The 25658-nt window shown below is 46.9% G+C and overlaps 2 protein-coding genes across 2 annotated transcripts; both read left to right on the forward strand.

The window, feature by feature from the left end:
* The first annotated feature begins 15824 nt into the window (after positions 1-15824).
* Positions 15825-18007, forward strand: mrps17 (mitochondrial ribosomal protein S17). Its single transcript, XM_061702583.1, has 3 exons — positions 15825-16573; positions 16771-16912; positions 17255-18007. Exons 2-3 carry the CDS (start codon positions 16790-16792, stop codon positions 17534-17536), a joined length of 405 nt encoding a protein of 134 aa, XP_061558567.1. The 5' UTR covers positions 15825-16573; positions 16771-16789; the 3' UTR covers positions 17537-18007.
* A 294-nt stretch (positions 18008-18301) lies between these two features.
* LOC133416255 (protein NipSnap homolog 2-like) lies at positions 18302-25658 on the forward strand. Its single transcript, XM_061703044.1, has 10 exons — positions 18302-18646; positions 19803-19927; positions 20005-20050; positions 20127-20221; positions 20526-20596; positions 22568-22708; positions 22805-22836; positions 24044-24138; positions 24212-24295; positions 25146-25658. The coding sequence occupies exons 1-10, from the start codon at positions 18546-18548 to the stop codon at positions 25208-25210; spliced, it is 855 nt and encodes a 284-aa protein (XP_061559028.1). The 5' UTR covers positions 18302-18545; the 3' UTR covers positions 25211-25658.

Raw genomic sequence — 25658 nt, forward strand, 5'->3', positions numbered from 1 at the left:
CCCCCCCCCCCCAAAAAAAAAGAGCGTTAAACAGTTGCAGCTCATTCAGAACGCTTCAGCTCAGGTTCGCACCCGAAGAAAGAGGTCAGAACATACTACTCCAATTCGAAAGTCTCTCCACTGGCTCACAGTCAGCTTGAGAATAGACTTTCAAGTTCCGCTAATGGTTTACGTCCTGAGTTCAATATAAACCCAGTAGGGCTCTGAGATCTGCAGACTCAGATCAGATAGTGGAGTACAGAGTCCAAAGCGAAAATGGTGAAGCAGCATTTGGCTGGTATGCTGCACACAAATGGAAGAAGTTGCCAACTGAAGTCGAGTCAGCCCCAAGTGTCACTTTTCTTTTTCCTCACGCTTAGAATTGAGCATTTTAGATCTTTTCCATTTCTTCGATGTGCATTTCTGTTGTTGTAATTTTAGCAAGCTGTCTTTTCATTTTCTTGACTTTGTTTTAAAATGTCTTTTTGCTCTGCTTTTAAATGCTTTCAATCATGTAAAGCACATTGAGTTAACTTGTCTATGAAATGTGCTATATTAATACATTTGCCTTGCCTTGCCTTCAAGAGCTACCAGTCTTTACATATATCATATCCTATTTGTGGACAAAAATGGTATCCTGTACAAGTATTTAAGCATGGGCCGATTACCGTGTTGAAGATATGCGGGGGTTTTGAAAAGTCAAGGTTTGGCATACCACCACACTGTCATTTTGCGGTCATTTGCTTTTTGGGGGAGTTGCAATATGATTGGCTGCTTGCAAAGATGAGACTGTCACGCACTAAACAATCAGCCTCTTTGACCTTCATCAGAATCAGAATCATCTTTATTTTGCCAAGTATGTCCAAAAAACACACAAGGAATTTGTCTCCGGTAGTCGGAGCCGCTCGAGTACGACGACAGACGGTCAATTGACAGAAAGACATTGAGGAAAAAAAAACAGTCACTGAGCAGTTAGTTATCTGGTAATGCCGGTACAAAATCTTTAAAAAAAACAATTTGGGGACAATTGTGCAAAAGGATGCAGAGTCCTGTAGCACTTAGAGCGGTTTGAAGGACTAATATAGCAAGAGTCCGGTGCAATGAGCATTGTGCAAAGGGCGCCGAGACTTCAAGGAGCGGATGCGGTTTAAAGTGACGAGTAGTGCGATCATCTGGGACACTGTTGATTGTGCAAATGGTGCAGATACTCCTCAGTCGATTGTGCAAATGGTGCAGATGCTACTCAGGCACACGAGTGGCCAGTATCGGTCAACGACAGATATGCAAATAGTGCAGCGTGGCGAGACTACCACAGTGAGTGCACGAGTGATGTATGATTGGCCCGACACAAATGTGACAACAAACTCACGACAAAAAATTGGCAGCATGTTGCAATGCAATTTTAGGTTAGCTGTTTAAGAGGTTGATGGCAAGAGGGAAGACGCTGTCGGAATGTCGGCTAGTTCTAGTTTGCATTGATCGGTAGCGCCTACCTGAGGGAAGGAGCCGGAAGAGCCGGTGACCGGGATGCGGTGGGTCCGAGAGGATTTTGCACGCTCTTGTCTTAGTTCTGGCATCGTGCAAGTCCTCAAGGGCGGGTAGGGGGGTACCGACAGTTTTGATTGTCCGTCGTAGTCGGAGTTTGTCCTTTTTTGTAGCAGCACCAAACCAGACTGCGATGGAAGAACACAGGAGCGATTCGATGACCGCTGTGTAGAACTGCCTCAGCAGCTCCCGTGGCAGGCCGTGCTTCCTCAGAAGCCGCAGGAACTACATCCTCTGCTGGGCCTTTTTGAGGACGGAGTTGATATTGATCGCCCACTTCAGGTCCTTCCATCCATCCATCCATCCATTTTCTACCGCTTATCCGAGGTCGGGTCGCGGGATCAGTAGCTTTAGCGGGGACGCCCAGACTTCCCTCTCCCCGGCCACTTCATCCGGCTCTTCCGGGTGGATCACGAGGCGTTCCCGGGCCGGCCGAAGGACGTAGTCTCTCCGGCGTGTCCCGGGTCGTCCCCGGGGTCTCCTCCCGGAGGGACGTGCCCGGAGCACCTCACCGGGGAGGCGTCCGAATCGGATGCCCCGGCCACCTCATCTGGCTCCTCTCGATGTGAAGGAGCAGCGGCGCTACTCTCGAAAGTCTCGACGGTTGACACAAGGCAGCTGGACAGCGTGAGGGGCAGCTGTGGCGAAGGATGCCTCCTGAAGTCCACCATCATCTCTACAGTCTCGAGCGTGTTCCAGGTTGCGTCGGCCGCACCGCGGCTACGGCCGCTCCGCTTCCTGTCGATATGCAGACTAAAAGCCCTGAAATAGTGAAAGGTTGAATTATAAATACTTATTTTTGCTTATGTATTTTATATATTTCTTTTAGCACTCTGTAGAAGCAGGGATCCCCAGGTAGCCCCCAAGCACCACATGGGTAGACTGTGGGTCTGTTCTAAAAATAGCTCACCACTGATGGAACATTGTGATTTACTAAGAGTGAAAATGTATTTATCTAAACTAAACATGGGAACATGTTTATTAAGGTATCAAATATTCTATATTGTGTTTACAAATAAAATAGATCATGTTCAGTGCAAAAAAAAAAGTGAGTTCTATTTTCCCAAATCTTTCAAAATAATCGATTTTCGAGCTGGAATTGAAATACCCCGATACCTGCGGTATTTTTGCTCAAGGTTATCGTACTGTCAGCATCTGATACTGATATCTGATCTGATAACCTTTCTTCCGGTTTGGTCACATGAGGTTCCGCCTCAGGCTGCAATTCCCTCAGTGTATCCCACAATGCATCTAGAAAAGTAGTCAACAACGATGCTTCCTTGAAATTGTTGTCATTGTTTATTTATTTAACCTAGGGCAATTGAGAAGATATTCTCATTTGCAATGGCGACCTGGCACTACACAGCAAAATAACACAAAGCAAAATAAAAGCAAATACGAATACAAACCCCAATTCCAATGACGTTAGGACATTGTGTAAAATGTAAATAAAAACACAATCAAATGATTTGCAAATTCTTTTCCACCTTTATTCAATTGAATACACTACAAAGACAAGATATTTAATGTTCAAACTGATGAATGTTATTTTATTTATTTATTTTATGAAAATATTTTCTCATTTTGCATTTCATGCCTGCAACATGTTCCAAAAAAGCTGGGACAGGCGCAACAAAAGACTGGGAAAGTTGAGGAACGCTCAAAAAAAAAAAACACCTGTTTGGAACAATCATAAGTTAATTGGAAACAGCTGAGTGCCATGTTTGGGTATAAAAGGAGCATCCCGAAAGGCTCAGTTGGGATGAGGTTCACCACTTTGTCAACAACTGCGTGAGCAAATAGTCCAGCGGTTGAAGAACAGCATTTCTCAATGTACAATTGCAAGAAATTCAGGGATTTCATCAACTATGCTCCAAAATATCATCAAAAGAGTCCGAGAAAATCTGGAGAAATCTCTGCACGTAGGGACAAGGCCGAAAACCAACATTGAATGCTCGTGACCTTCGAGCCTTCGGCGGGGCTGCATTAAAAACCGGCATGATTGTGTAAAGGATATTGCCTGCACGTGGGCTCAGGAACACTTCGGAAAACCATCGTCGGTTCACACAGTTGGTCACTACATCTTCAAATGCAAGTTAAAACTCTACCAGGCAAAGCGAAAGCCACATATCGACAACAGGTAGAAACGCCCCCGGCCGGCTTCTCTGGGCCCGAGCTCATCTGAGATGGACTGCAGACGCAAAGTGGAAAAGTGTGAGGTCTGACTAGTCCACATTTCAGGTTGTTTTTGGAAATCATGGACGTGGTGTCCTCCGGGCCATAGAGGAAACGGACCATCCGGATTGTTATCAGCGCAAAGCTGGAAAGAAACCAGCATCTGTGATGGTATGGGGGTGTGTTAGGGCCCATGGCATGGGTAACCTGCACATCTGTGAAGGCACCATTCATGCTGTAAGGTACAACCCCAATTCCAATGAAGTCGGGACATTGTGTTAACCATGAATAAAAACAGAATACATCCATCCATCCATCCATTTTCTGAGCCGCTTCTCCTCACGCGGGTCGCGGGGGTGCTGGAGCCTATCCCAGCTGTCATCGGGCAGGAGGCGGGGTACGCCCTGGACTGGTTGCCAGCCAATCGCAGGGCACATAGGAACAAACAACCATTCGCACTCACAGTCATGCCCACGGGCAATTTAGAGTCTCCAATTCATGCATGTTTTTGGGATGTGGGACGGAGGAGAAAACCCACGCAGGCACGGGGAGAACATACAATGATTTGCAAATCATGTTCAACCTATATTTTATTGAATACACTACAAAGACAAGATATTTAATGTTCAAACTGATAAACTTGATTGTTTTTAGCAAATAATCATGAACTTAGATTTTGATGGCTGCAACACGTGCTGGCACAGGTGGCAAAAAAGAGTGAGAAAGTTGAGGAATGCTCATCCAACACCTGTTTGGAACATCCCACAGGTGAACAGGTGGGGGCCATGGTTGGGTAGAAAAGGAGCTTCCCTGAATTGCTCAGTCATTCACAAGCAAAGGTGGGGCGAGGTTCACCTCTTTGTCAACAAGTGTGTGAGAAAATAGTCCAACAGTTAAAGGACAATGTTCTTCAACGTACAATTGCAAGGAATTGAGGGATTTCATCATCTACGGTCCAGAATATCATCAAAAGGTTCAGAGAATCTGGAGAAATCTCTGCATGTAAACGGCAAGACCGAAAACCAACATTGAATGCCCGTGACCTTCGATCCCTCAGGCGGCACTGCATCAAAAAACCGACATCGATGTGTAAAGGATATCACCGCACGGGCTCAGGAACACTTCAGAAAACCAATGTCACTAAATACAGTTCGGCGCTACATCCGTAAGTGCAACTTGAAACTCTACTATGCAAAGCAAAAGCCATTCATCAACAACACCCAGAAACGCCGCCGGCTTCTCTGGGCCCGAGCTCATCGAAGATGGACCGACGCAAAGTGGAAAAGTGTTCTGTGGTCCGACGAATCCGCATTTCAAATTGTTTTTGGAACTTGTGGACGTCGTGTCCTCCGGGCCAAAGAGGAAAAGAACCATCCGGGCTGTTATGGAGGCAAAGTTCAAAAGCCTGCATCTGTGATGGTATGAGGCTGTGTTAGTGCCAATGGCATGGGTCACTTACACATCTGTGAAGGCACCATTAATGCTGAAAGGTACAAACAGGTTTTGGAGAAACATATGCCGCCATCCAAGCGACGTCTTTTTCACGGACGCCCCTGCTTATTTCAGCAAGACAATGCCAAACCGCATTCTGCACGTGTTACAACAGCGTGGCTTCGTAGTAAAAGAGTGCGGGTACCAGACCTGTCTCCCATCGAAAATGTCTGCAGCCGCAAAATACCACAACTCAAGTAGACTCTAAAAACAGGTGCAGCGATCACATACAGTATCCATCACTAACTTTAAACGCTGATATTGGGATGAATGAGGTGAGTTTGAATATTTGTTGTGGAGTTTTCCAGTTGTTTTGAGCAGAAAATGGAAGAGATGGACCAAAAGTAGTGTAGTAGTAGTGTGTGAATAAAGAGGTTGATAAAACTGCTGGAAGGTTAAGTGCGGGTGGTGGTATGCATGGTAAGCAGAGAGCCAAGATAGGCTGGGGTCAAATCAAATCAAATAGATCCCATGTTGCATTGCACGGGCACAGCTCTTCCGTTTCTCGGGTTTTGTTTGCTCGTCGGCATATTCATGAATCGTGGTGCCAAAATGTAAGTGGAGCAACACGTCACAACACGGATGGGCAGAAAGTGCAAACTTTGGAAAATATACAATACCGCACTATTATCATGTATTTATTTGTTGAATATTTATAATGGAAGGTCCACCATCTGCGTTGTAATTACGCGAGAGCAATGATGTCATTAGTAGCGCCCGAACAGGCTTCCAAAACTATTTTAGGAGTCAACTAAATGATTTGGTCATTGCTGAGTCGGGAATGAGTGAATAATTGTGAACGCAGTCGATTTATTCCCGATTCCCTCCGATGTTTGGGGACTGTCCTTCCAACGTGTCCACGTGGAGGCCGGCCTCGAGGTGATTGACAGCTCGATCGACTGATTAATTGATTGCAGTGGTGTCAGAAAACATTTGAGGCTGTATTAGTGTTGACATGATGATGGATGATGTCTGTGTTCAGTGTTTATGTAAGGCTGACTGCTCGATTGCCTGTTGTTTCAACCCTCTGGGGCGGGCGGGGGGGGCTGTTCAGCGGGGGTCCTAATGAGTCATGGGAAGGATCCGCGAGCAACGCCGACATTTCTTGGCAAGAACGTTTGCAAGAAATTCCCCCGATAACAACTGAAGGCCAATGATTACGTGCATGCCACACGGACGGCCGCATGCCGAGCGGGCGGGACGTGCTATCAAGTGGAGACGCGTTGGCGCACTTTTTGCCCACGTCGGCGTTATTGCGCCAAGCGGCGCATTTCCTGTAGCGCCGTGCGCGCATGTTTTTCCGGACGTGCACTCGTAGCATCGCGCTTGCCCGGTGGGGGGGGGGGGGGGGGCGATACGTGGCGGGCAGGCGGTGCGAGATGGGGGGCTGCCCCCGCGTCTTAAAGCAGAGCTAACGTCTGCTGGCTTTGGGACGGTGTCGCATTCCTCACCACAACAAAACGCCAACTTGTTCCCACTTCGCGCCTACCACATCAAAGTAGGAACTCCTCCCCTGGCTTTTGCTTTTTCTTTGGATTTTACCATGTCTTTCAACAATTCGACTCCAGCGTCACGTGTTGTAACGTGTTGTCACATATTGTCGTGTATCTTCACGTGTGGTGAAATATTGTTGTATTGTCATGTGTCATCACACGCTGTGACATGTTTCGTTTTGTGGTGTGTTGTCACGTGTCATCGCGTTATGTTTCGTCACATGTTGAGTCATCGCATAGGCTTAGTTGCTATCATTTTTCTTCCCATTTTGTCACTTTTCATTCTGCGTCTGTTGTACGTGTTGTCATGTTTTGTCAGTTGTCGTCACGTTGTTCTATATTGTCATGATGTGACATCACGTATTGTCACGTGCCATCACCTCGTCATGTGTCCTCACATGTTCTGACTTGTGTTTTGTCACGCGTCATCACATACTGTCACGCGTTGCAATGTGTTGTCACATATCGTCGTATGTAGTCACGTATCAAGACGTTGTCATCTGGCGTCGTGCGTTGCCACGTTTTGGTATGCGTTGTCACGTGTCATCGTGTGTTGTCGCGTTGTCACGTGTGGTCACGTGTTGCCAGGTGTCATTTGTCTTCTTGCTTTGCGGTGGTGTTCTTGGTGTTTTTGGGGGGTATTGGGGCTGCTCCCCGGCAGGGTTTGCTCACGTGCGCCTTGACAGCGCGTGAGTCAGCGTTTCTGTTTGTGTGTGTGTGTGTGTTTCTGTCTTGTGAGTCAACTTTGACGTGTTTATGAGTCTGTCCATTCATTTGTGCAGGTGCTGAAAGTGTCAATCAAGCCCACCTGCGGCCGGTGGCGAGCGACCCGGCGGCGGGTTCGCCGCAACAGGAAACGCAGCTCGAGTGGCGCGTTTTACAAGCAGACTGACATCGGATAGGACGCCATTACGCACACTGGAAAGTCTCATGATTCACGGCGGCCGTAATGAGCTCGATTCGAGCAACAACATCCATCACGCTGCGGGCGGGAGCTCAGCAACATGCTGGCAACAACGATCATAAGCCAAGTCAAACAAACGAGCGCTCGCTCCCCAGGCCGACAACATTTGCAGCAAAAATACGCTCGGCTTACACATTGTGATGATGACGGTGATAACTTATTTTTACACTTTCACGACACGCGAATGTTGAAATGTTACTTCCAAAATTGAATGAGCACTTTTCATGATATTTCCACTTCGGCTTTTACCATGCAATGGATTCTTTCCGCTTCTTCTTTAGGGTTGCATGAGAGTGAGCTGGGGCCTATCCCAGGCGACACCCTGGACTGGTCGCCAGTCTGCGGCAGAGCACATATAGACAAACGATGGACTGGTCCCCAGTCCAATCTATGGACAATGAAGCTCAACCGATTTTTGGAACGTAGGAGGGAAAATTCAAGCAACCGAGGGGGGAAAAAAATCTTGAACCCTGAACTCCAGAACTGTGGGGCACTTTTGCTACCCACTACGGCGCCGTGCTGCCCTGCATTGTGTAACATTGTGAAAATGTTGTTGAACGGGAGTTATAAGATGAGGTGGGTTGTGTTGTTGTTCAGGTGCGTTTCTTCTTTAAAATTTCCTGAGCAAATGTTGACCGTCGCACCGGAGAAGCCGACAAGAGACCAAACGATGACGCGAGCAACGACATCATTCCGAAATTCGTTCGTGTATTCACGCATCACTTGGTGAGCTCACCGCTGTTAGAAAACAGTATTTACAGTATATGCAGTATTGACAAGAGTCGTCATGTATTTGCAGAGGGGGGGGGGCAGTGGTTAGCATGTCTGCTTCCACTTCTGAGATTCTGGATTTGGGTCTTCATCTTGGGGACCTAGATATTCCCTTAAAAGGTCCACTAAAAATCCCTTTCTAGTAATTTGGGAGTAAGGAATGATGAATGATTGCAAACTGTGTTATGCTGTGCATTTTTATAGAGTGGATTTTCTTAAAACATCGACCTAAAATCCCTTTGTAGCGTTGGAAGAGTCTGGAATGACGAATGATTAAATCGTTCATCTTTCCCAACTCCCCAACTGCGAGAATCTGCAACGTGAAAATATTTGCCCAAAACGGCCACGTCATCCTGTGTACAAGCAGCAAGAATTTGAAAAACTGGATGACGGGTTACAGAGGAATTTAGTTTTTTGCGTCTTGCCTTTTTGGAGAGTGTTTTGGTGTGATATCGCCGAAAGAAAGTCTGCTCCAAAAACGCCTTCAAATACGAGTAAAGCAGCACAACAGCAGACAGGAAAATGCGCAAGCATAACTTGATGATGATTGCTTTCCAACGTAAAAGCAGATGATTTAGCAAATGTCTTATTTTGAAAAAACACAAAGATAAGCAATCTGTTTCCATGGAGGACGACAGAAATCGGAGAATATTCCTGCTGAGAGGTGAAAATCTTGAAAATTTCAATTTGAACAAGGTCTCCGAACGATTAATCGATCCACAAAATAGTTGTTGATTAATTTGATAATCGATGAGTTGTTGATTAAACTGATCTATTGTTCCACCTCAACTGTATTTGTTATGAAGGATTTTAGAGGGCTTTTTTTGCGGATGTGGCCGGCGGCGGCTCAGTAGACAGAGCGGGTCGTCCGGTGACCGAAGGGTCGTCGGTTGGAATCCCGGCTCCCGCTGTCTGCATGTCCGAGGGTCTTTGGGCCAGACACCGAACCCTAATTTGCCCCCAGTGGGCCCGGCAGCGCCTCGCGTGGGCAGCAGCAGCAGCAGCCCATTGGTGTATGGAAGAATCCATCCATCCATTTTCTACCGCTTATCCGAGGTCGGGTCGCGGGGGCGGTAGCTTTAGCGGGGACTCCCCGGCCACTTCGTCCAGCTCTTCCGGGGGGATCCCGAGGCGTTCCCGAAGGACGTAGTCGTCCCGCGGGGTCTCCTCACCGGGGGGGCGTCCGGGAGGTCATCCGAATCAGATGTGGACGAATGAATGGGCGAATGTAAAGCGCTTTGGGCACTGTGATGGCGCAGATAAAGCGCTAGAGATGTGCAGTCCATTTACCATTTACCATGTGAGTTGGAATTCGCGGGTGGCGACCGCTCGGTCGTGCGTTTGTTACTCTTCGCAGCTGTTATCGACGTTTTTGTTGGCGCCGGCCGGCCGTGAGAACCCCTCGGACGCTTGATGACAATGCACGCGGTAACAACAATAACTCACAACAATCCAGCATGCAACAACAAGACGCATGACAACGGTGTGTGTGTGCGCGTGCGCGTGCGCGTGCCCGTGCGCGTCCCACAGCTGCGATGACGAATTCAATGCCGAGGCCTGAAATCGAAAGCGATGTTTTTTTGCGCGCTTGCTTATCTGACGGCGACGTTTGGAGCGTTATCGTCGTCGGCGTCGGCGTATCTCGTAGCAAAACATTCTCGCGCTTATCGGAGCCGGCAAGATGGCCCTCTGCTGCGCGAACGCATCAACGCACGCGGGAAGTCAAGCCATACGTTTACCTGTCGTTTCGGAGAGAAACTGTACGTCTCCTTTTTATTGAGTTCTTTTAACGCAACATTTTACTTGAGTACTTTGTTAACAAGAAACAATACTTTGGAGCTACCTTTCACTGGCTATTTTGATTTGTATTCCTCTGCTGTTGCTTGCGCAATCTAAAAACTCAAAATGTAAAATATAGATCTAAAAATTGCACCGTAGCCTATTTCAATAAAAGGAACTCAATCATGGAATGAACTAACACCGGAACTTAAGAATATTAAATTACGTCCGCGCTTCAAATCTAAAATGAAAAAAACGGGAAAAATATCTATCCTGATCCCTATTGTTCATACAGTACCATTTTCATGTAAATATTGAAATTCCATGTATCCAAATTTTCTTTCAATTCCCATTTGTATGTTTTATATCCATGTAATTGAATAATCCAAATTTCAGAGACTTGAGTCAAATGACTTGACTGAGTTGAACTACATGACTTGACAAATCATCTCGCTTAGGGTTGGAAATCTGCATTTTAATAGAGACAGTTTGCCTTTTTTTTTTTTTTTAAAAAGTAAGAAACGGTTTCTATCGAAAAACTTCCAGAAAGAAGTTGTTCCTCAGCCTGGTGGTTGTGCACCGGATGCTCCGTAGCCTCCCGCCCGAGAGCGGCTCGAGTCTTCGATGATGCGGTTTCCCTGCCGCTGGAGACGTCGTCGGTGGTGGGGAGGCCGCACCCGCAATCTTCTGAGGAGCCTTCACGGTCGCTCTCTGCTGCTTGGCCACACCGTGACGCTGATGCGTGTGGGTTTGTGTGTCAGAAACTAAAGATGGCAGCAGCAATCATTTCAGGCAGGCCCTTGCAATCATTCATTCATTTGTTCATCTTCCGTAGCGCTTCTCCTCGCGGGCGTCCCAGCTGTCTTTGGGCGAGAAGCGGGGTACGCCCTGAACCGGTCGCCGGCCCATCGCAGGGCACATAGAAACAAAGAACCATTTGCACTCACATTCACACCTACGGGCAATTTAGAGTCTTCAATTGCCCTCGCGTGCATGTTTTGGGGATCTGGGAGGAAACCGGAGTGCCCGGAGAAAAGCCACGCAGGCACGGGGAGAACATGCAAACTCCGCACAGGCGGGCCCGGATTTGAACCCGCAACCTCAGAACTGTGAGGCAGACGTGCTAACCAGTCGTCTACCGTGCCGCCTCCCTCGAAATCCTTTTCGCAAATAATTCGTTTTCTTGTGTGGCATCTTTGTATGTGACAAGTGGCGCTTTATGTCGAAGAGCCTGCTGACTGGGGTGGCGCAAGCGCAGGCGTGTGTGCTCGTCCGTGTGCGAACAACGCCGGCCGTGGCGCAGAATGACGACACGCTCGGTAAACACGTTCACGTTATGAAGCGCGTGTGGGGGTCGGGGGGTTGTTTGGCAGGGGCGGTGTGCGGTGGGGGTCAAGCTCGTCTGCACAATATTTGGTTTTGTGCGGCGGCTGCCAGTGAAAATGTGAAGCAGGGCCACTGGACATTCGACTCCAGTTTGTAAAGTCTCCATGTGACGTAAACATGCATGTACATTCTATATTTTTTTAGATGCCGTTTATGATCCATACAGGCATCGAGACTTTTGTCAGTCACGTGGAACCGAATGAGAAGTTGACAGGTTCTGTCTCGTCGTCGTCCCGCACGGCAGCCGTTCGATTGTTGGGATTATAATTTCCGCTGCGGACAAAGATGCGTTGCGCTGAACTTTCTTTTGATTTTGGCCGTTACAAAAGATGAATCGACCATTCAATCAAATGTCAGCTTGTCGAAGTTGACAACTGTGTGTGATATTTTAAAAGTCCCGTAGCAGACATGAGTCACTTGTCCAGTAATGTTGGATGAAGTCATACGCAACAACACACACACTGTATAGCATGTTGTGTGTGTGTGTGTGTGTTTCCAGCAAATACTCAATAACGACTGCTAAAAGCAAAGCTATGCTACAGTAAAGTGTGTGTGTGTGTGTGTGTGTGTGTGTGGACGCTTTAACAGAACACTCAACATACTTTCAATGTCGACGATCACTTTTATTCATGTCTCCACTTGCATACGTACACGTTGAGAAACGTATGAGCATACAGATTCTCATACACTTATGAGCATACTTTATGATTTTTAAATAGATGAACACGTCGCGCACGTTGAAGACTTTTGGCCGTGTCGAAAGTAAGAGTGGACGACTGCTAATTTGGACTTGAAGTTTTGCAGGCGCAGCTGATGCGTTTTGATGGCGGCTGCATGGAAATATCCAAAGTGTCACGTGACTTTCGGAAAGCTAATCAACTTTACGTTTATTTTCTATGGGCTCATAACAACATGTTGAATTTCATTCTGATATTGTTGAGCATTGTTTGGACGTGTCGTCCAGTGTTTGTATCAAATAATAAGAGCCGATGCAGGACATGAATCCATAATCGTCACGAGCATTTCATGCAGTCAAACGTTTGGAGACACTTTCCCATTCAAATGCACTCGAACGTGTGTTGATTGTGTGTGTGCGTGCGTGCGTGTGTGTCAGAGAGACGCGTGTACCGCATGTGGGCGTGTCCAGCGTAGTGCATCGAAATATGTTTTTCATTCTGTCGGCCTCTTGTTTTTGCTGACTGGTCATTTGCGAGCTTGAAAGGACCGGCCCCCGGCGCCGCCGTGACATCGTGTTTGTGTTTGCCAAAGATAAAGACAAAGAAAAGAGGTGACCGAGTAAATGCGGCGGGTCACCTTACACCTGACCTCGGGACGTTTGGGGGCAAGCGGTGATGTCACAGCTCGAGAATATCCCCCGATCCCTCCTGACTTGATGTTTGAGTCGAGCGAAGCGCTAACACATTGTGGCCTTTGACCCGCCCGCTTCAACACGGGCTGGCGCTGATCCGCACCACAACACGTCAAACACCGGGATGGGGGGGCCTCTCGACCGTTCCATCAGTCGGTCGCACTTTGAACTTTGTGTGAACTCCACGTTGCCGCACTTCACTTTTCACTCCCTCAATATTTTTGTCCTCATCTTCTTGACTTTTCACTTCCTTTTTGTCTCAGTGGGATCGGATGAAGCCACGTGAATTTTCACTTCCGCTGTGCGTCCCAATACTTTTGTCCACCTGTTCTCTTGACTTTTCACTTCCTGTGTGCCTCACTGGGACGGGATGAAGCCAGGCCGATGACATCATCCCGTGGCCCCGAGGCCTCCGCATCTCAACGCAAGCGGCTTACTTTTCGGGACGTATTTCTTCTTAGGTGTGAACGTGCTGACTTTGAACGCGCTTGTTTACCGGGAAGAGGAGGAGCCAAAGACGTTGGACCAGCTAAACATTTCATCTGCAGCTTTTTGATTGGAGCAAAACTTTATTGCTCAGCGACTGTTTTTTTTTCTCCTCAATGTCTTTCTGTCTCCAAAGCGTTCTCTGTCAACGGACCGTCTGTCGTCGTACTCGAGCGGCTCCGACGACCGGACGCCAATTCCTCGTGTGTTCTTTTTTTGGGACATACATTCTGATTCTGATTCTGATTCTGAACTGAAATGATTGGTGGGCCTATATACTCTCTCTGTCTCTCTCTCTATCTATTTTTTTTTAAGAATGTACATATATGTAATGTATATTATGCATATTTTTGTGTGGGCGGAGCACGCACGCCGGGACAGTCCTCTTCCGAGGAAAACGCTTGAACGTCCATAAAATCCCAAAATATTGCTGCCATCGTTCTGATATTTCAAGAGGCTGAAGTGGGCATCGGCTTCTGTCCTTCTTCTAAACTTCCATCTTTTTATCCTTCATCATCCATCCTTCTATTCTTCCGCTCATGTTCTCATCACGGTTTTCCTTCTCATGCCGTCTGCTTCGTATGCACTATGAAAACTGCGGCGCCCTCGTCCCATGCGGGACGCCTACGCAAGCCGGACCCCCTCACCCGTCAATGCAAACATTGTAACGGAGAGCAATCAATAAAATACGTTATAAACTGTCATTAATGCCTTAACAGGCAATAGACTGCCAATCAAGTTTCCAATTGGTTGAGAAAAAGTGCCGAGTAGCAAGATTAATAACGACATAAGTCGATAGCTGGGATAGGCTCCGGCACTCCCGCCACCCTTGTGAGGAGAAGCGGCTCAGAAAGCGGATAAGTAGATCAAAGCAACGTATTTTGATTCAAGATTTGCACGACTTTTCAAAAGTCCGCAGCCTTTCTTTAAACGCTGCTTTCAGTGGCTGCAACCGCTTACAATAGCGAGTAGCCCGTTGCTGTAGAAATGTAAAGCGTACGGGCGCCACGTTGGGATTTGCATTGTTAGCCAAAGGCTTCCGCAATTGCAAGCTGACGGGAAACGGGAAATGTCGCACGGTGTTGTTTGTTGTTTTGCTGTTGTGTTCCAAATGGATTTGGTCACTTTGAGGTTTTAAGTTGTGTTGTCTTTGTTGCGACTTCACACAAATTCGCCAAAGCAGCTCGTTGCCGTTAACGGGATGGCCGCTTTCATCTTGCTCCAATCCAAAATGTTCCCACATCGTTGCGGTGGCGAACCGATTCCATTTGTGCCGCTCAATTTTCTGTAACTGTGCAGCTACCGGCTCGCTGTCAGAAAAAAAGTGGCTCGTGTACGCGAGCGCCGCCGTTTCAAACGTAGGTGCGCGCGGACACGCACGCGGCCAATCAGACGGAGGGTTCCCGCTCTTCACTACCTCTGAGACCGCAATGATGAAACCCATCGTGTGTCCGCTTTCAAGTCGTAGAAAATGGTTTTTCTTCCTCAAATGGCTGGAAACCTGTCCACACTTTGTTTTGGTTTGTTTTTTTCTTTTTTTTGCAGCACCGTTCAGAAATTAGGCCAACCAAACCACATTAGTCGCTCTCGAGAGTCCTGACTCTTCCGAAAAACCCTGAACTGGTTGCCAGACTGGTTGCTCAAAAGGACTTTCTCCCAAATATTTGTCGCAAGTATCCGTGCTCATGAGCGCTTGTCCTTTGCCGAGACGATCCCTCCACCTCACATGTGCGCCACATCAGGATGCCGATCGGATAGCGACGATTACGGCACAGGTGCGCCTTTGGCTGCCCACAATAAAGGGCCGCTGTAAAAAGCGCCCTTTCATCATGCAGCACAATGCCGGAGGTGTCGCACCTTGCGGCCGCGCCGGCGTCTATCCCAGCTGAAGTCGGGGGAAAGGCGACGTACACCCTGGAATGGTCGCCAGCTAGTGGACCCTGGTCACCATCAAAACAAACTGACCTATGGACAATTTGTTGGGGTTCAGTGAAGCAAAAAAAAAAAAAATCAATTTGCGCCCAGAGGCAACATGCTAACTTGGAACCTGGAGGCACATATGCGAAGCACTGGTCACTGCGCTGCCCTCAATTTGGGTGTCGGGAAGCTCTCAAACGTATTCTTGCTTTGTTCTTCAGCTCTCCACTGATGTTTGATTGACTTCACGTGTTTCCTCTTGTTTGGCGCTAAGCCCCGCCCCCTCCTCACACACAAAGCAGAATGCAGACATTAATAGGAACCATATTTGGTAACGTCAAGTGAAGTCCAAATAACCCAGACGCCCTATAAAGCAGGAGAATCATATGACTTCAGCCAGCCAATCAGAGCAAAGCACAACAGTGGGGCGTCGCGATTGTAAATGAACCAAGACTGAAACGTGAAACTTTCACAAAATCATCTGCATTCCACGAGGGTTTTTTCGACGGTTATCCTCACTTTTTGATGTGTTGAGAAAACATTCCCAGCCGGTCGCCACTAAGTTCCCAGGAGACGCCGCCGCCGCCGCCGCCGCCTTCATCTTGTAACGTGACGACAAATAAAAAGAAGGAAAAGTTGTTATTGTAGCAGACATGATAAGGAGCTTAGCGTGTTGTCATTAGAAACATAACATACATGTGGAACGTCACACGCTGCGCAAATATTTGCACCGTGTCTCAGACGGGAGATTATTGGCGCATAAATATTGGAGTATTTGATACAAGGCAGCAGTGTGATGATAATAATGATAATAGTAATCATAATAAGAGTCGGCGTGTGCTTGATGACGTGATTCCACGAGTGAAGTCATCGGGAAAGAAAGAAAGAAGTTGTGTTAGCGCTGCCTGCCTTAAATGGCAAACATTTGGCGATTCGCGCGTCGCTCGCTCCCTTCTGTCAGCCAAGCAGGAAGTTCGTTACCTCTTGGATATATTTTCTCGTCGTTATTGAGACACGCTTTGTACTGAGTGGCTATTTTTTTCTTTAGTTTTTAGTCTATACGTTTGCTGTATTTGTAACATCGTTGAAATGAGTTCGTCCCTCTTCCTTTGCCGTAATGACGTCATCAACCGAGGCCGCGTCTGGCAGCGTGAAGAAGAGCAGGAGCACGTTCCGGATGTCTGTGACCTTTTCATTTTGAACGTGTTCACTTCAACCGTACGTTTGTTCTTAACATCACACGTTGGCGTGCACGCGGTAGTCTCCATCACGTGACCACACAAATTCGTCCCTGAGCTGAAGCTAACGTTAGCCTCGCTGCAGATGAAGGCGCAGAGGTCTTAGCTTAGCATTAGCGCTGTGTGAATGCGAAGCGACTATTGATCGAAGGTGCCTCTTCTCTTGGTTCACTTTAGTAGACGAAGAATAGGACAAATGTCCGCGAAGCAGGCGTCCGTCCACGCCAAGTGGATCATTGGCAGAGTCATCGGAACCAAGATGAGCAAGACGGCAAAGGTGCGCGTCACCAGGCTCGTGCTCGACCCCTACCTGCTCAAGGTGAGCACACACAAACGGTGGCATACGTGCACCGGACTGACGGCGAGCTGGTTGTAATATTGGGGAAAACGTATTAAACGACTTGAAAGGCTGCGGATTTTCGAAGCGGCTCTCACTGTGACGCAGCAGAGTCCTTCTTATTTGTACACGACTGTAAAAGGATCAATCGAGCTTCTTGAGTCTTGTACGAACACATGAATTGGGTATGTGTGTAAAACGTCAAAGGTTGATATCATTTACACGACGCCGGCGTTACCAGACAGCACAGTGAGGTGACGATAGCTCTTTTCTCGTGAAACAAGCGTGAGCGCTGCTGGCTGTACTTTGCTTCCTCCCTGGCAGTACTACAACCGGAGGAAGACGTACTTCGCTCATGACGCGCTGCAGCAGTGCACGGCGGGCGACGTGGTGCTGCTCCAGGCTCTGGCCGAGCCGCGCTCCAAACACGTCAAACACGAGCTGGCCCGGGTGGTCTACAAGGTGGGTCGGGTGGTGGACCCGCTGACGGGGAAGCGGGTCGCCGGCGCCGACTTCCTGGAGCCGCTGGACGACCTTCACGGCGGTCACGTGACTTTGGCTCAGAAAGTGCAAAGCTTGAACATCTCGGCGGACGCGTCACGTTAACGTTATCATTACTTCTATATTCGTACGTGCGTTAGCCTCGCTTGGGTCTGTGGTGAGCTGGAGTCCATCCCGGCTGACTTTGGGTGAGAGGTGGGATGCAGCCGGGACTGGTTGCCAGCCAATCGCAGTGCACATACAAGCGTTCACAATTCACACCCATCGCCAGCGTCGCACAATTTTGGAATGTGGGAGAATGCGGGACTACCCGGAGAAAAACCACTTGAGCGTGGGGAGAACGCGCCAACGCCACACTTTCTGAACTCGGAACCTCAAAACTGTGAGGCAGATGTGCCAATCACGAAGATCGCCGTACTGCCCTTCTACAGGGTGTTTGGAAAGTATTTCTATGGCATGGTTACAGGTTCAATATGTAATCTTTAACAATATTCTGTACATCCTGTATTTTCATGTCCTAATTATTAGAATTCAATCCCAAGTTTATCATACAAATAAACTTTACTGTCAAGTTTGCCTGTTTGACACTTCAGATTTGTGATAAATGTTTGTATGTTAATTATGTGCGATGATTGTGTGCTTTAAATTTAGGAGAGCGTTATTGGAATGTTGCCGAACACGCGCACTCGGGGTACGCTCGTCCTGAAATTAAATTTGACTCTCTTCTCGTTGCGCTCTGAGTCCGCAGTGTTCAGAGAGAGAGAGGGCGCGCTCCATTTTCTATGAATTTACGAACGGGCGTGTTCGCCATTGGCAGGGATACGTCAGTGCGTCCGCCATATTGAATGTGTCATTCTGCCTGTAAACACCTTGTCCTGCCTGACAGAGCGGCCGCTCTGTTCCCTCAGTCGGGGGGGCAAGAGTGCGCTCCGGCACCCGAGAGAGCGGCGCGCTGACTATCCGAACAGATTTAGGGCGTCATATTGCATTTCCGAACCCGTTCACAAGTAGAACGTGTAACTATTCAGGAATAATTGGGCCTCTGGAGCAAGGTAAGAGTACTTTTCGGTCCTGGCGGGCTTCCGTCCGTACGCCGGCGTCTTCCTGAAGCAAGATGGCGGCGCGAGTCCTTCGCACGGCGCCCAAGTGGTTGGCTGGTGTCAAGCTATCGCAACAATCCGTCGCCACCAGCGGACAGCTTGGTGTTTCTGTCAGGCGAGTTTCCGTCGACCCCCAACTCGGTCGCGGCCGTCACACAAACTGAGTTATTTCCGCTGCGCCCCCGCATCAATGTTAAACTCCGGCGTGCTAGGTGGCTAAGCTAACGCTAGTCTCGGTAGCTAAGGCTAACGTACGTAGGCTGGCGACGTCGTGCTTGCTAACTCGCCTCTTGCTATTTAAACGTCACAATCAAGCTGTAGTTTTCCTCCTTGAAGAACATTTCCTTTTTTTGTACTTGTCATGTGGAGAAGTAGCACCAAAGTTAGTGTGACTGACAAAGCGCATTCAAGGTCAAAATATGGAAGTGAAACGTCAACTTGTGTGGAGCGATGCGCTGAACGGCTCCCAGCGAGCTGCTGCTCGAACACAAAGTTGTTTTTCACGGGTCGCTTGTTAAAGCAGTAAAGGGGACTACATAGACACGTAACTTAGCTTCTCTAAGATAATAAAGGAGGTGGACTAGTGCTAACCTCTGTACTAACTGTTTTGTTTAGACCTTCCCTTAAATAAGTAGTCTATTTATAGCTTCTAAAGCTGCTTGTCACTATGCAGGAATAAACAAGCAGCTTGTGTATGAGGAGTACGGTGTTGAATAATATACAAGCTGCTTATGTATGAGAACTACGATGGTAAATAAGTGACTGGCGAGCGTGTTCGTAACATTTCGTCGCCGTGCTTGTTATGGCAAACCCCCAGAAAACTTGCAGTGATGGCCGGGACGGCGACGTTTTCCTCCTCGAGTTGGCGCTTCTGAAGTCCAGGAGGCGCTACAGAGCTCCACTGGCCAAACAAAGGAATTAAAATGAAAGGCCATCGTAATCCAGAACTCAGCAAAGTGACCAATCCACAGTTACTGTCTTGAACTGCTCCAAGATGATGTTTTTACTCGATCTTATTCCACCTTTACCTTTATTCCTATTTGCAATATCTTTTACATCTGTTTTTAGTGTGTTTATTATAAGTTTTATGTATTCAATAACTGCATTGTCTTCTGTGTTGGTGAGCAAAGACAATGTTCCACCTTGGTGGACAATAAAGAACTCTATTCCGTAATAGACTCATTGCTTGTGTATGTGGAGTATGGTGTTATTTCTGGAGAGTTGTTTTTGCACGAGGTCTAAATATCATGTGTTGCGCGTTTGTCTCCTAGGAGCTTGTCGGGGTTCCAGGATAGCTGGTTCAAATCTCTGTTTGTCAGGAAGGTGGACCCGCGCAAGGACGCCCACTCTCACCTGCTGGCTAAGAAGGAAGACAGCAACCTGTACAAGATCCAGTGTGAGCGTCACGCTGTGCGCAATGTCGACATTCCTCTGAAGCTTTCCATGAAAACTTTTTTTGCGTCACTCTTGCAGTTCACAACGTGAAGCCCGAGTGTCTGGATGACTACAACCAACTTTGGTGACGCGCTTTATTCATCTTGTCACACACATCTGATCACCTCTCCTTAACTGTGTGTGTGTGTGTGTGTGTATAGTGAGGGTGTGTTGACTTCCATTCATGCGGACCCGGAATACCCTTGTGAGCTTGTAGGAACCTGGAACACGTGGTACGGAGAACAGGACCAGGCAGGTCAGACTCCAACGCTCTTGTGACACACGCACTCACGTTATGCAATAATGAACAATATAGTGCAGTGCTTCTCAAACCTTGTACACTAGGTATCACACTAAAAAATACAACTGAATTGTACTGAGGCAGGGGGGATTTAGTTTTTGTCAATACTCAAATTGTACTTTTAACATCCCATAATAACGATGTAAATAAATAAATAAATTGGTCTGAAAATACATCGTATTTACTACAAATCGGAATCAGTATTTGGCAGAGTTTGCTGAATTCTCGTAATGTGGAACGTTCCCATTGCCTGTTGTAGTCCACTTGTGGAGATATCGTGGAGGGTACCCGGCGCTCACAGAAGTCATGAGCAAACTCAGGCAGAATAAGGTAAGGGCGCCACCTGTTGATCACTGGGAATACCACACTTGTACAAGAATGGCACTTTGGCTGTGTTGGGGGTCATTCACTCATTCCCTACTCATCACTAAACAAGGATTTTTACATTGTGGACTATACATTTGACTCTAGAGCTCAAACAATTAATGGAATACTCCCTGATCACTATATAGGGATTTTGATATCGTGGACCAAATTTTTTTTTTTTTTATGAAAGCGGCATGGTGGACGTCTGGTTACCACATCTGCCTGACAGTTCTGAGGTTGCGGGTTAAAATTCGGCTTCGCCTGTGTGGAATTTGCATGTTCTCCCCGTGCCTGCCTGGGCTTTCTCCGGGTACTTCGCTTTCCTCCCACATTCCAAAAACATGCGTGCGAGGTTAATTGAAGACTCTAGATTGCCCGTAGGTGTGAATGTGAGGGCAAATGGTTGTCTGTTTCTATATGCCCTGCGATTGGCTGGCGACCAGTTGAGCGTGTACCCCGGCTCTCCCCCAGAGTCAGCCCACGACCCTAGTGAGGATAAGCGATATTGTAAATGGATGGATATTTCACTAAAAATCTCAAAATCCCTGTACAGTATAGTAGCGGTCAAACTCGGCCCCTAAAATCCCAATCACTCATCGTCTTTACAGTACGAACGACTAGCAAATCACAATTGAATCGTTACTCCGTGTACTATTCCAAAATGCTTTAAAATGGCTTCCTTTAACCAGGATCCCTTGCCGTATGTTGGCCACGGGCCCAATCCCGGCCGGGTCTGGTTTGCGCTCGTTGTCAGCGCCATAAATCCTGGCAGACCGGACCGAGCTGTCGCCTTTCCAGCTAGCTTGCTGCTACTTAGCCTGCTGACGAGCAAGTCACTCAAGCTTCACGCTGTGTTGGATCAAGTTTCTCCCATTAAATCGGCCGCTGTGGCGCGCTTGCCTTCTCCAGCCATGGCTCCTTTTTGGCTTCCGATGTGGCGCTTCCGTGTTATACGTGCAGCTCAACGGAGAGCGAGGCTAAGCGCAAACGTCCTTCAGTGGAAAGCTGTTTTGTTGTTGTGGGGTTTTTTAAGCAAACTTTATGGAGATCTCTGAAGCTGCAATGTCTACATGCGCAGAAGTGATGGGCATCAAGTCAAAATGGCGACACCTGCGGGCAGCATTGCAGCACTTGTTAGAATAAAGTAAGCAGTGTTTTATTCTTCGGCTCGTTTTGATTTGAATGCAAAAATTGTGGTTTGGGATTAGTTTTTTCGTTTGGATTTGCGAGTCAGTCCGAATGATTGCCGATTCGTTCGTAGCACTCCAGTATAGTGACGTATACTGGGATGCATCGAGGTCACGATAGCGCCGGTAAGCTCTACTCACGACACGTTCCTACAACACTACAAAATGGCCGACTCACTATATAGTGGGTAGAGAGGGATTCCCGACACGGACCTTGGCTGTGTCCGAAATCACTCCCGAATAGCGCTTATGACATTTTGTAGTGGTGTCCGAATGCTTAAAAACAAAAAACAAATTAAATGCCCTTTATAGTGCACTCCAAATTTCCCACGAAGCTTTGCAAAAAGTAGTGAACAACCGATGGTCCCTCACTGAGTCGTGATATACCAATCATGCATTGCATTTTCAGAGAAAGAATAGCGGGACTTGATGGGAGAATTTTTCATATAAATGTAACATGGCATTTTTATGGCAATGTATATTATTAAAATCATCTAGTTTTAATGACATGCATTTTTTGTCATTACCGCTGCAACAAACGACGTCGCTAATGTGCGATAGCTGTGACGTCATAAACAGAGCGGCATGCGGTGTCCGAAAGCTGTAACGAATGTGTTCACTATACAGCGCACGAAGTCGTGCGACCCGGAGTAGGGAGTAAGTGAACGATTTCCGACACAGCCCTTGCGTCAGCCACCTTGTGTTGTTCATGTTGATGGTGTTGATTCTTGTGTGCGTGCGTGGCCAGATGTTTTGCGAGTACAGGCGGGAGCGCGGGAAGATGTTGTTGTCGCGCAGGAATCAGCTGCTGCTGGAGTTCAGCTTCTGGAACGAGCCGGCCCCCCGCGCGGGGCCCAACATCTACGAGCTGCGATCGTACCAGCTCAGGGTAACTTCCTGTTCATGCCCCGCCCCCTCCTCCCTTCTTTCCCAACACGCCTCGCTTGACTTGACGCGTTGCCGCTTTGGTTTGCTTGTATTGCAGCCCGGCACCATGATCGAGTGGGGCAACTACTGGTGAGTCCTTCCCCCCCACCTTCGTCCGCAGTTCGGCAACTTCTGATGGGGTGATGAATATTTGATGTTTTTTGAATTACTTTTGCAGATTGTAGCAGATGTTTGAGTCCATGGTATTTTTACATCACAATCTCTGCATGACTGAATGAAATAAAATAAGCATAATAAATGAAATGAGCATAACTGACATCACTTAATTGTCATGTGATATGTGACTGACAATTTAAAAACCAACGCACACGCATTCATTGGGATTGTGCGAGGTGGGCAAACTTTGGATTTTTAAAACAAACAGAAGGACAGGCAGAAGTTAACATGTGTATGTAGTAGAGGTGCAGCGATTAATCAACTAATCGACTCGTTGAAAGACCTTGTTTAACTTAAAATTGTCCAAATGCTCGGAATTTCAGCCTCTCAACAGTAAATCTTTTCCGATTTGTGTTGTCCTCAATGAAAGCAGACTCATCTTTGTGTTTTTTTTTTTTTTTCAAAATACGACATTTGCAAACATCTGCTTTTACTTTGGAAAACAATCATCATTTTTGGCAATTTTCTGACAGATGTTACGGACCAAAACAGCAACTGTATCATAATCAATTTATGTTCGTGAATTTTATGCACTGTCAACTTGACAATTTCCTGTTTTTGAATAAAGGGATGGATTTTTTCCCCCAGTCATTGATAGTCTAAAAAAAATAAGCAACAGATTTATTCGATTTATTAAAATAATAACGCCCGAGTATGTGGTGCATGTAAAGTAGCTGTTTTTCATGGCAACAAATTATTATTTTTTTGGGTTATCTGTAATGAATAATTCACAAATTATAATCAATTAACCAATTATTTAATAAAATGAGATTGTATTTTATTTACAAAAAAAATCAATTAACTAATGACTTAAAGAGAACCAATTTTAGAAAAGTCATTGAGTGTATATATATATATATATTCCAGGACTCTTGATAATTCCCTGCTGCCCTTTTTCGTGGCCCGCGGGCCATATTTTGCCCACCTCGGCTAAGTTGATATGTGCACTTGTTGGAATCAAAGTCGTCATGATGATGATGATGATGAGGAGGATGAGCATCAGCGGGGTTGGATGTTCCCACGTGATTGGGCGTCTGCGAATCAACTTGAACTAGTGGAGTTGAGCGGAGCGCCGCGATGGTTAGCACGGCATGACCGTGTGTTCCGCTCGTGTCCGCAGGGCGCGCGCCATCGAGATTCGGCAGCAGAACCAGGAAGCCGTCGGAGGGTTCTTCTCGCAGATCGGAAGTTTGTACCAAGTTCACCACTTATGGGGTAAGCGCAGTGCAACTTTGTCTTGACCTGATTGGATCACATTTTGGTGTTCTGATCCTCTCTCACCTTACAGCCTACAAAGATCTTCAGTCCAGAGAAAACATTCGAAACGCAGCCTGGCAGCGAGAAGGCTGGGACGAGGTCGTTTACTACACAGGTAGGTCGGCATATGACCCCGTTGCCATCGGACCGTCTTCGCAACATATTTCACGTCTGTACGGCTCGCATGTTGACAGTTGACCACATACGGTCGTCACTCGCTACATTGCCGTTCACGTTTTGCCGCTTCACTGCGTTGCACTTTTTATTTTTTTTTTAAATCGTTTTAATCATATCATGGATTATTAGCTATATGACGGTGATTATTTTTACACATGGACTCTTACTGCAGATCAAGATGCGTGAGCCAAGAGGAAAGCGTGTGTAAAGGACAGGATGTTCAAAGTTTGGGATTACTTCACACTTAATGAGAGAAGCCCAAATGTTATGAGCCAATTGCAAAGCACATCTGTAAAGTTATACAACGGCACGTCTACGCTGAAGTAAAAATCGTTAGCTAATTTAATACCACCACTACTTACAACCACTTGTAGTCCCTCGGCAGGTGGTTAGGATAGAAGGAATATAGACGCAGCCGCTGGTTCACTTTCAACCGCTTTATTGAACAAAGGGTAACAAAATCCAATAAACACAAGCACATTCTTAACTGACACCCTCATTAAACATGCAAAAGTGACCGTTAACAGCCAGACAACTCTTTTCTCATTCGCTGAGACACGATAAATGAGCGATCGCTGCATCTAATCTCGAATTGTAGCAAATTGAAATCACATTTAATGTCCTTTGGATCTCATGTTGCATATTTACACGATATTTTCAACTTCTGTACATATTTATGTAGCACATTGACTTTGTATTTAATGTTTCTTCCGTGTGCATGATGCACATTTGAAGTTTGAAGTAGCGCTAACAGTATGTATTCTGTGGTGGCGTTTGGGTTCCTGCAGTGCCGCTCATTCAGCACATGGAATCTCGAGTCATGATTCCCTTGAAGAGTTCGCCCTTAAAGTAAGCCGTGTGACCCTGTGGCACCGGGAGGATGTTCTGCTTGAATTTGCTTTGAGTGTGAGCTTATGACATGTGAGCATCATCGCCTTCATCACGGAGGAAGACCTCAGCTGACAGAAATGTTTACCGATTCACCTTGATTGGTTTTTGCAACGAGTAATCAAAAACGGGAGAATAATATGTTATAAGTCCCAGTTTGGTTTTCATGGTGATGCTCTTCTTAGTTTTTCTGTTAAACAGGTTGAAGCTTCAAAAAGTTGCATGTTGTTTATTTTCTGACGATGGTTTGAGCAGGTCTGTTTGTGTTTTTAATGACTTAAATGAACTGCTAATCGGGCGGCGGGGCTGTTAGCACTTCCTGACTGGAGGAACGTGGCACTGTGGTAAATGTTGACAGAATCTGTGCTTGAATGACATTGTTGTACATAATGACATTAAACTTCTAATGAACA

Source organism: Phycodurus eques, chromosome 17 (genome assembly GCF_024500275.1).
Source record: "Phycodurus eques isolate BA_2022a chromosome 17, UOR_Pequ_1.1, whole genome shotgun sequence".
NCBI classification, from domain to species: Eukaryota; Metazoa; Chordata; class Actinopteri; order Syngnathiformes; family Syngnathidae; genus Phycodurus; species Phycodurus eques.

Coding starts and splice junctions, on each gene's coding strand:
- LOC133416255 (XM_061703044.1), top strand. CDS start 18,546: ATGGCGGCGCGAGTCCTTCGCACGGCGCCCAAGTGGTTGGCTGGTGTC. Junction 20,051..20,126: donor GATGACTACAACCAACTTTG/GTGACGCGCTTT, acceptor GTGTGTGTATAG/TGAGGGTGTGTTGACTTCCA. Junction 20,597..22,567: donor GCAAACTCAGGCAGAATAAG/GTAAGGGCGCCA, acceptor GTGCGTGGCCAG/ATGTTTTGCGAGTACAGGCG.
- mrps17 (XM_061702583.1), top strand. CDS start 16,790: ATGTCCGCGAAGCAGGCGTCCGTCCACGCCAAGTGGATCATTGGCAGA. Junction 16,913..17,254: donor TCGACCCCTACCTGCTCAAG/GTGAGCACACAC, acceptor CCTCCCTGGCAG/TACTACAACCGGAGGAAGAC.